Below are 12,382 nucleotides of genomic sequence, written 5' to 3'. Positions count from 1 at the left end.
AGTGCTGGCCCATGTTGACAGCCTCAGGCCCTTGGGCCCCCTTGGCTAACACCCTGAGGCGCACCTGCCAACACCCAAATCCAATCCCTTCACTGCATCACCTGATAACAGGGCTCCCAGGGACACGCGGGGGGGGAGAGACAACCACAGGACACACCTGTCTTGCATGGCATTAAGGACTCTGTCGGGTGAGGGGCCAGCCATGCTGGTTCCTGAGCACTTGGTGCCTCCTCCATGAGAGCTGACCTGGGGTCTCCATCAGCCCAGCACTCTCTGGATGCCTCCTCCACGGCCAGCTCCTGGCCCTTGTTCCTCTCATGGCAGACACCAGCTGAGCTCTCCCGCCTTTGCAGCCCTTGGCTGCAAGCACTCCTAAGCTGCTAGCCATCTTTTGGTGCCTCCCAGTCTTATTCAAATGCCTCTTGCATTGAACATCCCCTCCCCACACACACACCACCACCACTCACACCTCTGTGTTATGAGCTCTTCACCATAGATAGGGCTGCTCCATGAGCTGGGGGGTATATGTATAGGAGATATGCTCGGCCCTCCTCTGGCTGGGAACAGTCACTTCAGCTTGGAAGGGTGTCCCACAGCAGATGCTGCCTGGCACTCAGCTGGGGAGAGCTGCCCACCTTGGAGGCCAGTGGTGCTGGCTGCTGCAAATTCAATCATGTTGCTCTTCTACTTTCAAACACATAATGGCTTCCCATTGTTCAGAGAATAAAGACCAAACCCTCACTGGGGCCCAGGCCTGGCCTCCAGCTCCCCTGCCATCCTATGGTTAACCCATGGCCACACACAAACGCATATCCCAGGGGAGCCCCCTGCCCCCAGACACCTGCTCTCACAGCACCACCACATTCCTCTCCATCCATAATTACAGAGCCAGGATTGCCTGTGAATAATGTCCCCCCCAAGTCCCCATTAAACCACAAAACTGATGAAGACGGAGAGTGTGCGTCTTGCTCACCACTCCATCATCCTCAGTGCTGAGCCGTGACGGTGCCCACGGCGCACACTCGGTGTCTACCAAGTGAATGACGGAACGAACGCAAAACAAACAGCCTGGGATCTGGCAGGTCTCCAAAGTGCTATTTATAAGGCCTCCATCCATATATTAGAAATGCTTCAGAAATGAGGGAGGAAACCTCAAACCTGGAAGGGACCATAACTGTTTTTGGCTCGACACTTCTGGGCCTGGTTGGTTGGACCAGAGGCAGCGCACATATTTTCTTGCTTTTACTCAACAACCCTGCAAAGCTGGGGTCATCCACACACTACCCACGAGAAAACGGAACCCAGAGGGGAGAAACAGCTGAGGCCACTTTAGCCCTGGGTACCAGGGTTTGCCCCAGTCTGCTGGGCCTTGGCTGCACAACCCAGGGAGGGCCACACAAAATCCAGCACCAGTGGCCTCACCAAGGGCCACCTGGTATCCACTGGGGCTGTCCTGGTTCCCAGGTCTGTTCTCCTTTCACTCACCAGAAACAGCTCCCTGGGTGAGAAGCCCTGGATGCCAGGCACTTGGTCCATGGCAGACACTCAGGGCAGAAGGGAGGCTCCCCAGGCACGGCCACTCAGCCACGGCCACTCAGCCACACTCACTCTGCATCCATAGTTGCTGCCTCCCATAAGAGACGCTAGAACTGGAAACTTGCCGCTTCGACTAGAAACTGAATGGCAGGGCTGAAGTGTGCATCAGGGGACAGTCAGGAGGGGCTGCTCAGGACCCCACCCACACATCTGGATCTCCTTCAGGACCCTGATACGTCTTGGGGAGAAAGGAAATAAGATCTGGGAACAAGCTCAGCCCGCGGTCTCTGCTTACTGAGAAGTGTGGGGTGCTGGATGGCGGAGGTGCAGGAAGTACATCTAGGAAAACAGTAGCTCAGGGCAAGTGAGCGCGTCCTGAATAATGGACAAAGGTGCCCACTGACAGCAGAAAGCACATCTGGTAGGGCTACTGCTTCTGCAAGCAGTTCTCCTCATCTGCACCTCCCAGTATTCCACTGCTCATAAATTCCTTGCTGCCTCTAGAGCTACACAAGCCAAGAAGATGGGCCTGTTGCTTTACCTTGCTGGCAGCAAAGGCAGGTCCCACCAGATGCCCCGACAAGAGTGTCTGCGAGCTCCTGAACATGGGGGAGGCTGCAAGGCCCAGCTGTCTGCCAGTGCTGGCCAACAAAAGGATACTGGAAAAGGTCCAGCCCAGTGGAGATGAGTGTCCCTGCAGAGGAACCCAAGCGGGTGAAATGTGACTGAGGAACAAAATGCCATCCAGGAGGCAGTGGAGGAAGGGGTTCTAGTAGACTCCCGCTGCCACAGCCCCAGCCCCAGCCCCAGCACAGCATACCTGAGTGTGTCCACCTCCTCTCTGCAGAACGGGAAGCTCGACTCAGCAGAGCCCGGCTGGGACTTCAGCATCTTCAGCTCCATCTCCAACTGCAAGAAAACACAGGGCCAAGGGTCAGCAGGTGCAGGGGCTCTGCAGGCCTACAGACAGCACAGAGCCTAGAACCTTGCCTGGCCCCAGAGGTCCCAAAAGCACCATTCAAAGGTCCCCCAGACCCAATCCCCTCCTCGTGCTAGGGAACACAGGACAGGGGGCTGCTTTCCTGGGAATCCCAGCAGCCTGAATCTGCAAGGCCACCAGCATGCTACCTCATGCAAAAATCACCCTTTCCCTTCCTTAGCACTTCTGTCTGCAGAATAGCCATGGAGTCACAGTCATTCTGGGAATGCTGTGGAGAGACACCAAAATCTCTGGGGCAAAAAGGGACACAGTAACTGGAAAGAACATATTCTAAATTTGCCACTGCTTTGAATGAACAGTCACAGTATTTTCTTTCTTTTGCTACTTCAGATTCCTCTATAGAATACAGAAGCTGCAGGCCTCCCCCAGGAGGAAAGTGAACTGTAATAACACTCAGACACGCCAGGGTGGGAGGGTTAGGGAGTGGTGGATATGAGGAGTCCCAGTAATTTCAGGCTTGAGAATGGGTACTGTCAATGGCCAGCCACTGGCCAGGGACCCCAGGAGCCAGAGGACATGCACTCAGAGCTAACCTCCTCTCTCCACCCGGACATGGGCTTGCTGAGGAGGCCCCAGGATTCCAAGGAGCAGCCTAGAAGGAGCCAGAAACTGTGCCGCAGCTGCAGCTCAGAGGCTGTCTGCTGACAAAGTCTGGCCACTCCTCAGTGCAGCCCTCAGGTGCCCTTACCCTTCTCATCCTTGCCTGATGTGGTCCCTTGACCTTGGACTTCTCAGCCTCCAGAAACGTAGGTGGCAGAAATAACTGTTTATTATAAATTATTGACCTCGGGTGTTCTGTGATAGCAGCTACCAATGGACCAAGACAGTGTATTTCAACTTGCCAATGACATTCACTCCTAGCATGCTGACACTAACATGCACTAGCATGGCTCCTCTGTGAGGTGTGCACTTGTGCAAGGCCTTGTGCAAACCACAGTTGTTACCGACACAGTTGCTCACTACCAAAGAGCCCTCCCCCTTCCTCTACACTCGGGGGCCGTCCATACACCTTGCAGGTGCCTATCCTGAGAATCTGGCAGAAGTTCCCCTGAAACTGGCTCTTCCTGATGCATCTTCCATTTCTCTTTGTTGGGAGAGGGCAGCAAGACAATCGGAGCTATTTCGGGACAACTTTGCTCTTTAATAAGTGGCCTGTTTCGAATTTTTTTTTCTGGATTCAGAATTGATGAGAAACTTTCTAGGAAAATATTATCTATTTCGGATGTTTGTGTTTAAATAAAAGGAGTTGCAATATGGTTCATAATTCTTTCCACAGAAGTCATGTAGAAACCATATTCTTTTTAGGGTTATTTTTTACTTGTCACTTACCTTACTATAGAGGTTTGACATATGCAGAGAGGTCTAAGCCATGGGTGCAAGCTTGGGAATATTCACTGTGTGGGGTGTGGGGGCCCCACCTGCCCACATAGAGTCCTCAGCACCCGGAAGCTTTCTAAGCCTTCCCCAGCCAGAAGCATGAACATAATTAGTCCTGCTTCTTATTTTGGGTGGTGATGCTATTACATTTTACTAGAGTTGTGAATAATTCATCTATTTTATTGGCTTCATTTCAAGTAACAGGCACCTGGACTCTTATTATTTCTACTACTTCTTGCTCTGCTGTTAACCACTGCTTTGACCATTAGATTCCTAACTTTTGTCTTACTGAGGTTTTCTTTTACTGCATCTCTGACTTCTGCAGCTGGAGGTTAGTCCATGTATATTCATGATTTCTTGTCCCATGGTATAAATATTTAAACCATGAATTTAGATGTTTCCACTGGCTCTGATGAGGACTGCTTTCAATACAATTGTTTTCTAGATTTTACGCACTTTTGAATTGCATTTCTTCTTTGAACCAAGAATTAAGACAGAATGTTTTGTTCTGTTTGTCTTTGTTTTTGAATTTCCAAGCAATAGGAGCCTTTTCTTTTTCTAGTTTTGTTTGCAACTTCAAATTTCGTCACATCACCATTAGAAGAGGTTTTATTCGAATTTACAAAGGTTTATAAAGTTTATAAAGCTTCTCTTTATTACCCAATGTGTGATTAATCTATGGACATTTTCTACGAGCACTCTTTAGAGAATGTGTCCTCTAATTCTGGAGACTGGGGACTCACAATACAACTTGCTATGTCACAGACAAGAAGGTAAACTCACTTGCTGCTCACATCCTCAACCGTCTCCCCCTGCCCCTCTGCACGTGTCAGTTTCCTGAACAGTGGCGCTGTTCTCTGGCACACTGATATTCATCCTGTATTCTACACTGCTTTATGGCTGGAATTTAGACTCGAACATAACCAAAACGACAACCCCTGCTTCTGTGTTTAGGACTAACAGATGGCCCCACAACCCACATGTTTCAGCCTCTTGGTTTTGCTTTGTAATTCATCAGGAAGTCTTTTCCTTTTAATAGAAGAGTTTAACCCACCTATATTTTGATATATGTGTGTCTATTTCTGTGTATGTTCTTGTACTTCCTGTCTTATATTTTTAAAAACCGTATCCCTCTGTGGTATTCTAATCTTATTTACTGTTTTATGTGTTAAGTCTTGATACTCAGAACAGTTTGTATTTTTCTTACTGGTTGCTCTTATAGCAGAGGCTCTCTGGTACTGTGCCTATACCGCCCCGTGTTAGGCTGTGCTCATCACATGTCCTGTGCAGTGTCTGTCTGGCCCATCTCTTGTTCACCTCTGTGGTGTCTGTCACTGTTAATTTCATGACTGAGCCAGATGTGCCGAGGTGAAACCTCACATCCTAGTGTGTCTCTGAGGCCACGGGGTGGATCAGCATTGGAATCAGTGGACTCAGAAGACCATCCTCCCTGACACTGACATGAGCATCAGCATCCAACCCCCCAAAGGCCGAACAGAACCAAGAAAAGGTGAGGCTCTCTTTTTTGCCTCCGGTTTAAGCTGGGACATCTCAGCCTTGTGGAACAGGCCTTCAAACCTGGATTGAGTTCCACCACTAGTTTTTCTAGGTCTCTAGTTTGCAGATGCCGACTACAGGACTTCCTAGCTTCCGTATCACATGAGCCAATCCCTCATAACCAATCAATCCACTAGTCTCTCCAGACAGACAAATGAATCCTGTTCCTCTGGAAACCACTAACACCCAGTTAAACACACTTCAACAACTCAATGCTCTCCTTAGGGTATGTCTTCAATTTCAGCTACTAATGATAAGAAACCCATTTCTCCCTTCCTCTCCTATCTCAATACTTTCTACTAAATATCCAAGCCCTTTGTCACCAGAACGTGTAACAGGTACACTGCTACTATTCTCTTAACTCTGTGCAGCTCTTGTGGCGGGTTTCCCGGGGGTACTACCTTCCTGTGCACCTCCAGTCTGTCCTCTTTCCTGCCTTCCTGCCCCTCTCCTGTCCAAGGCCCTCAGGTCCATGGCCTTCTCCTCTGGCTTTGGGGGCACTCACACTCTACTGGAATCATGAGCTTTTACTTCTTGGCAAAACGTGTGCATACAATCACGTGCTCGAAGTCTACTTCTTTTTCTGTGACTTTTCCTTTCCTGCTTCTCTCCTTCTGTCTCATAAATGGGCATTCGGATTTTCACTGCTCATCATGCAAGATGACTTTTATCACATCCAGTTTAGCATGAGGTCACACTGGAGAGTGGCTGGGGCCATATTCTTTTCTTTAATCCAACCTGTTGGTTGTGTTGTGAATTCAATCAAGAGCCACTACTTGTCTCCAGCAAGAAGGGGAAGCTGTGAACTCTCAAAAGAGCGACCACTGCTCTTCTCTGCTCAGGCACAGGGTGCAAGCGCCCCTCACACAGCTCCCTGCTATCTTGGGAGCCACACAGGGCCATGGGACCCACTTCACCAAGGCCTGTTCTTGCCTCTCACGAGGCCCTGTCCAGCAAGGTGAGCGTCATTCGGCCTCTTAAGCTCTTTTCCTGCGCGCCGTGCCCTGGCGGCTCCCTGTGCCCGTACCTACATGCTGCTACGTGTTCCTCTACTCGGGGCCACCTGCCTCTGCTTAGGGTGTGGACTTAGCTCTGTTCCTGTTTTGTTGTTTTGGTTTTCATTCTTCTTACTTTTGAATGATTTCCAGAAATGGAGTGATTTATGTTCAACACCAACATGGAGCCCTTTAATTTTAATCTGTAACCTTAGACTCATAACTAACACATGCTCAGCTCTGTTCTTCTCACTGGGCCAATTCCCTTCCCCCTGAGCCTATACCAGGAAACCTCCCCAGCCCTGTCAGGCAATCCATCTCCTCACACACCCACAGGCGCCCCTCTGCCCATGCCGCCATGCTGGCTCACAACTCTATCACCCCTCCTCCAGTCCCACGGTGCGAGACAGTGGCCATCAAGATACATCCAGGGCTCAGGTTTGCAGCTGCAGCCCACTCCCCCATCCAGCCTCAGGGTGAACTGGGACACCAGCTCCTCCCAGGAGCCTGACGCCCAGACACACTGTCTAGCTCCCATTGTCGCTTCTGCCAGACAGAGTACACATGCAGGTTGTTGAGCCAGCACTGGAAGAGAGGACATAGACTCAACACACTAGCCACCCCATTTAAGAAACAATCTAAACCTACCATTTTTTAAAAGGGAGGCAATGTGTGGAAAGATACTGAGATGAGACCTGAGGAGGGTTCCCAGTGACCCAGCAAACAGCTCTCAGCGTTAACTACCTGCCATCGGCCATGGGGCTTTGCTGGCTGTGCAGCCAGGGCCACCCTAAGGAAGCCCTGAGATGGCCCATGTCCTCCTCCTTGTCCTTTTATCACTAAGGTTCAGCAACAATCTGGGGGCTCCACAGGGCAGGCCCAGAAGAGACTATAACCAGGCCAGCTGGATACTCACACCTGGGCAGGTGGGTGCAGGGTAAATACTAGGTCCTTGGGGTCGCTCTCACAGATTGCACCTCCACTCCTCACCTGTGGGTGAGACCACCTGTCTTCGAGGTTTCAATGCCAAGTGGGATACCCTAGACTACAGGCCCTGGGTCAGGGCACAGGCTCGAGCAGGGGATGGACAACTGCTGAACCTGCCCCGCCCCACATGGCGACCCAGGCCTTCTTCCCCCATCCAACACACGCTCTTACACTCACTGTCTAGAGCTCTCACACTCATACAGTCAAACTCATAGACGCTGAGTGTGGCCACGGCCTGTTTTCTCTCTCTCTGGGCCCCAGTAAATTGCACATGAGGCTTCTCAGGTCCCAGGGGACCTGCCCTCACTCTGCAGGCCAGCCTACACCAAGAGAGCATCCATTACCAGCTCTCTTTAAGACACACCAAGCTAATCCACGCTGCTATTACTTGGCCAAAACGAAGGAGAGAAAAAATTGAAAATGCATTAATATTACAGGCTGCAACTACCTATTTCATACTTCACTGAGAAAAACTTGTGTTTAGAGTCGGTTTAAAAGAACTGTGAACACAAGGACTAATTGGATTGTGTCTTCTGAGAGACCCTGCCAAATGCCTTAGAACCACGCAGCCCCACACTGAAGCTCTCCTCCCTGCCAAAGACCCCAAAGAAGCGATATTCTTAGGTTTTTAACAGGCTGGGCCTGAGCACAGGCCACCAGGTGAGCATGGACACAGTAGGCAGGGCACAGGGGCAGGGGCTCACTGCCTGCCACGGCCAAAGAGCAATTTGTGCACATTACCCTGAATGTCTCCTGTTCCACTCAAATTTAATCTCCTGAAGAGAGGGCTTGTGCTGCCCAACTGCAATCTCTGAGGCTAATATACAAATTGATATTCCTTTCTCTGACGGGCTCTTCTAGATTAAGAGGCATAATTCCCAATAGTGCCTGGTCCAAATGAATCACGGGCCCGTGGAGAAGAGCTGGCAATTGCAGCCCTGGGGCAGTGACCAATGTGGTAGCAGTAAGTCCCTCAGCAAGTTAGGCTCAAGCATGGGGCAGGGCAGGAGCACCTTGGGGACTACACCAGGGGCTATGTCATGCTGAAAGCTCTGACTCAGGAGCAGGAGTTGACCCAGGTTGGCCGGCAGGGGAGAGGGAGGCTGACCAGCCTTTGAAACCAGCGCAGGCACCCATGTGCTCCACCACTAGGGCTCTTCACCCATCACTATGTCCCTGCCAGCAGCCACACAGGATACAGGACTGCAGGACCCGCTGAAGGAACATGCCTGTCCCCAGGGAGAGCCCAGTGAGCCTAGACAGGCTGTTCTGAAAATGACAGAAAAAGTGAAGTCACGGAGACCTGGCCCACCATTCACCCGGATGCAAATTACAGAGAACTTTCTGGGCTTCTGCTTTGTCTATTCCCTAAAACGGGCCCAAGAGTCTTATCACAGGGCTGCTTATAGAAGAAGTCAGACAGCAAGTTCAAGAGGCCAGCAAACGAACCTATCTGCCAAACACCCTGGAGGACAGGGGCTGGCAGAAGACCACTTATTCCTGTTTCTCCCCTCTCTTCACTTTGCACCAAGTTCATATGTTGTTTACCAAACCATTAGTAAACATGAAACACACACATTCCCAGGATGGGCAGAACCTAACAGCACACACACTACCACGAAGGCTGCAGCATGGACACACTTGGGTGGCCCACGGAGTAGCACGCGGCACGCCTCCTATGCTGCTTCCCAGCAGCAGAATACCATGAGGAAACCCCTCGAGCTGTGTCTGGGGGATGGTGGGCTCCTGGAGCCAGTTCACCACCTTGTCTCTCTGCCTCCAGCGCGGACAGATGTAACTGGGGGTGGGTAGCCTCATAATCGTGGCCTATTCTGTGGATTCTGACCACGCTGCAGGGAGGGGCCATTAGCAGGGTCCCTTGTCTCCCCTGGGCACCTGTTTCATAAACCGGGATGAAGCAAAGGTATCCCTCTGCTTTGGCTCCCCGGCCACCAAGTCATTTAGCCAGCTCACTAATCCCCACCAAAAACTGGCAATGAAGCAATGATGGCACTGCAGAATGGTGGTCCAGGTAAGCGGGAGCACAGGTGGAAAGCACGGGTTGTGGCCATGCAGAGACTGCCATGTCAGAGCACAGCAAGCCAGGACATGATGACCTGTCAACTTGTGGTGCCCCAGCCCAGGCACAGTGCAGACACCTGCACCACATAGCACCACAGCCCAGAAAGCCTGTGTATTCACGGTTTGCTGACCTTGACCTTCCTCTTCCCCATGAGTGGCAGGGAAAACAGAAGTGGGTCAGACCCAAATGGGATTGCAGGGCTAACCAGTAGCATTGGTACTTTTCCAAACACTGAGTAGCATTAATTTGGACCAATTACGTTGACCCAAGTGCTATATAAACCCCTTGACTAGCACATGCAAGCAGCAACTACTTTAGGGTCCCCTCTCACACTTCGGAAGTTCTGTTTCTATTCAGACTTGAATAAATCCTACTCTTATCTGCACTCATCCTCATCAGTGGATTTCATTCTTCAAATGCGTGAGACAAGAACTCATAACGAAATTGGTGGTGAGCTGCTGAGGTCTGCTGTAACACTGGAGGGCAGAGCCCACCATTTAAGAACTGCAACCCATTTCTCAGCTACAGAGGCCCTCAGCTTATGCAGACCCCACCCACCCTAGCAGAAGCGAAGAATCTAGTTTCATCCCAAACTCTGGTTTCAACTGATAGCCTCTGTTTGGGCAAGAATGGGCCTGGGAGTGTGCAGGGCAATAGCGACAAGTGCTGCCTCTTGGGCTCCACTTGGGTCTACCAAGAGCCAGGTCTTGGGGGACCCACACCCCGCCACATTGGGCTGTGTCTTGTCAGGCCAGGGGCCCTATTCAGGAAGCCTCAGCAGAGGTGGCAGGGCTCTGGCTCCAGTTTCAGACACAAGAGCCCAGGCTTACAGTTGACATCAAACCCGGAACGGAAGGTGTTGCCACTTGTATGTATCACCTAGACCAGGGTCAGACAGCTTCTGCAGGAAAGGGCCTATGGGTTCCACCTTGCAGACTACATGGTCTCTGCTCATGCAGTGCACAAGCTGCTAGTGAACCGGTACAGCTAAGTTCCAAGAAAATTTTACTTACAGAAATTGCATCCGGCTGGGTTTGGCCTGCTCACTCCTGACCCAGACTAAACCATTACCATATGGATGAGAAAAATGTCAATCAGGACAATGGCCAAAAAGCTGAAGACCACAGTTTGTGGAAATAGCTGGAATGACAGCGCTCAGCACTTACCCAGCCTGCTCCACACGGCAGCCTTCCTAACAACCCTAAACCTGCATGGGCTGACACAGCGGCTCACAGGACGGCGCTTCACTCAGACAAGAAAGGGTCTCCACTGGCACTTCTGAGCAGTCCACCCACAATGCACTGGACATACCTGAGGAAGGAAGACCTGTCTTGCACTGAGCACAACTTCTGAATGTCTAGCCAACATTCACACTGGTGCCAAAGCTATTTATAATTATCTGAGACTAGCCCGAGAAACATCGCCTTTGGTAAAAATCACAAAATATGTTTTTGTGCGCTGTTAGTATCAACACATTCTTCAGAGCAGCAGCTGTAGTTGTGCTGAGGAAGTACCACTTCCTTTTGTTCAGAACTCAGCCACGAGCTGCTCATCACTGCAGAAACCTGTGTGGAAGGCAGGAGGTGCAGGTGTCGGCAGCTCCCGCAGAACCCACTCAGCCAGCAGTCCTGAGAGCGGCTGCAGTGCAGCGGCCCCACAGGCGCAGGGGACATTGCCATGAATCCTGGTGTCCTTGTGCCCAAGTCCACACACTGACACACACAGTACATATAGATCACTCTCCTCTTTATTCACACTTAGGACCAGTACAGACGTTGCTACCCCTAATACTGCAGGTACAGCAGGCAAGGAAGGGGACATTACAACTTACTCATTCTCAAGAGGGATGCTGGGGCCAACAGGATCAAGGGACACCCTGCCAGGCCAAGTCACACACAAGAACAAGTCATAGAGAAGATGGAGATCCACATGTCAGAGTTTTCCAGTCCAACGAGACTATTCCATGGAAAAAGAAACTCAGCGCTTGCCTGGTACTAGGTTTGATCCTCAGCACCACATAAAAATAAATAAATAAAATAAAAGCATGCTATCCAACTACAAATTTTTATTTATTTATTTTAAATAAAGGGCTGGGCTGGGCAACTGGGCAGAAAAGGCATTTGACAAAATCCAATGCATTTTTAAGATAAAAGTACTCAATGAGTAGGAATAGAAAGGAACTTCCATAACATGTTAAAGGACAAAGATGAGCACACATGTCTAACAGCATATTTAATGATGAAAAACTGACAGTTTCCTCTTGAGATCAGGATCAAGAAAAGGATGTTCATTTTTACCATGGTTATGCAGCACTGTTCTGAAATCCAGTCAGGGTCACTGGCAAAAAGAAATAAAAGGCATTCAAACTGTAAAAGCTACTTATAGATAACATGATCTCACATGTAAAAAAAAAAACAAAAACAAAAAAACCTCTGAAATTAAATCTATTAGAACTAATAAATGAATTTAGCAAAACTGTAAAATACAAGATTAACATAAAAAAATCCAGAGGCATGTCTATGGACTAGCAATGAACAAATCAAAAGGGAAATTAAGAAAACAATTCCAAAGAGAATAAAATACAAGTATGTTTAAGTAAGAAGGTGAAAGACTTGTAATGCTATGAACTATAAAACATTGCTGAAAGAAATTAAAAGAAAACCTCAATATAGGTAAAGACTTTCTGTGCTCATGCTCACAGGTTTGAACACTGTTACTGTTAAGACAGATTCCCCAAAGTTACATACAGATTCAATGCAACCCCAGTCAAAATCCCAAATGAAAACTTTTTTTTTTTTCCAGAAATTTCGGGGGGGGGGGGGGGACACTTATCCGGATGAAATTCAT

At 49.7% G+C, this 12,382-nt stretch overlaps 1 protein-coding gene across 10 annotated transcripts in view; it reads right to left on the bottom strand.

Moving 5' to 3' along the window:
* Mad1l1 (mitotic arrest deficient 1 like 1) overlaps positions 1 to 12,382 on the bottom strand; it is a 352,396-nt gene that overhangs the window by 126,259 nt on the left and 213,755 nt on the right. For all 10 annotated transcript variants that reach the window (XM_015502048.2, XM_048785331.1, XM_048785332.1 and 7 more), the window contains one exon: positions 2,357 to 2,445. In XM_015502048.2, coding sequence (XP_015357534.1) covers positions 2,357 to 2,445 — 89 coding nt within the window. The remainder of the gene's footprint in view (positions 1 to 2,356; positions 2,446 to 12,382) is intronic.

The sequence above is a fragment of the Marmota marmota genome, unplaced genomic scaffold (genome assembly GCF_001458135.2).
Source record: "Marmota marmota marmota unplaced genomic scaffold, marMar, whole genome shotgun sequence".
NCBI lineage: Eukaryota > Metazoa > Chordata > Mammalia > Rodentia > Sciuridae > Marmota > Marmota marmota.
The sequence above is the reverse complement of the archived record's forward strand: the minus strand, read 5'-3'. Positions and strand labels throughout refer to the sequence as shown.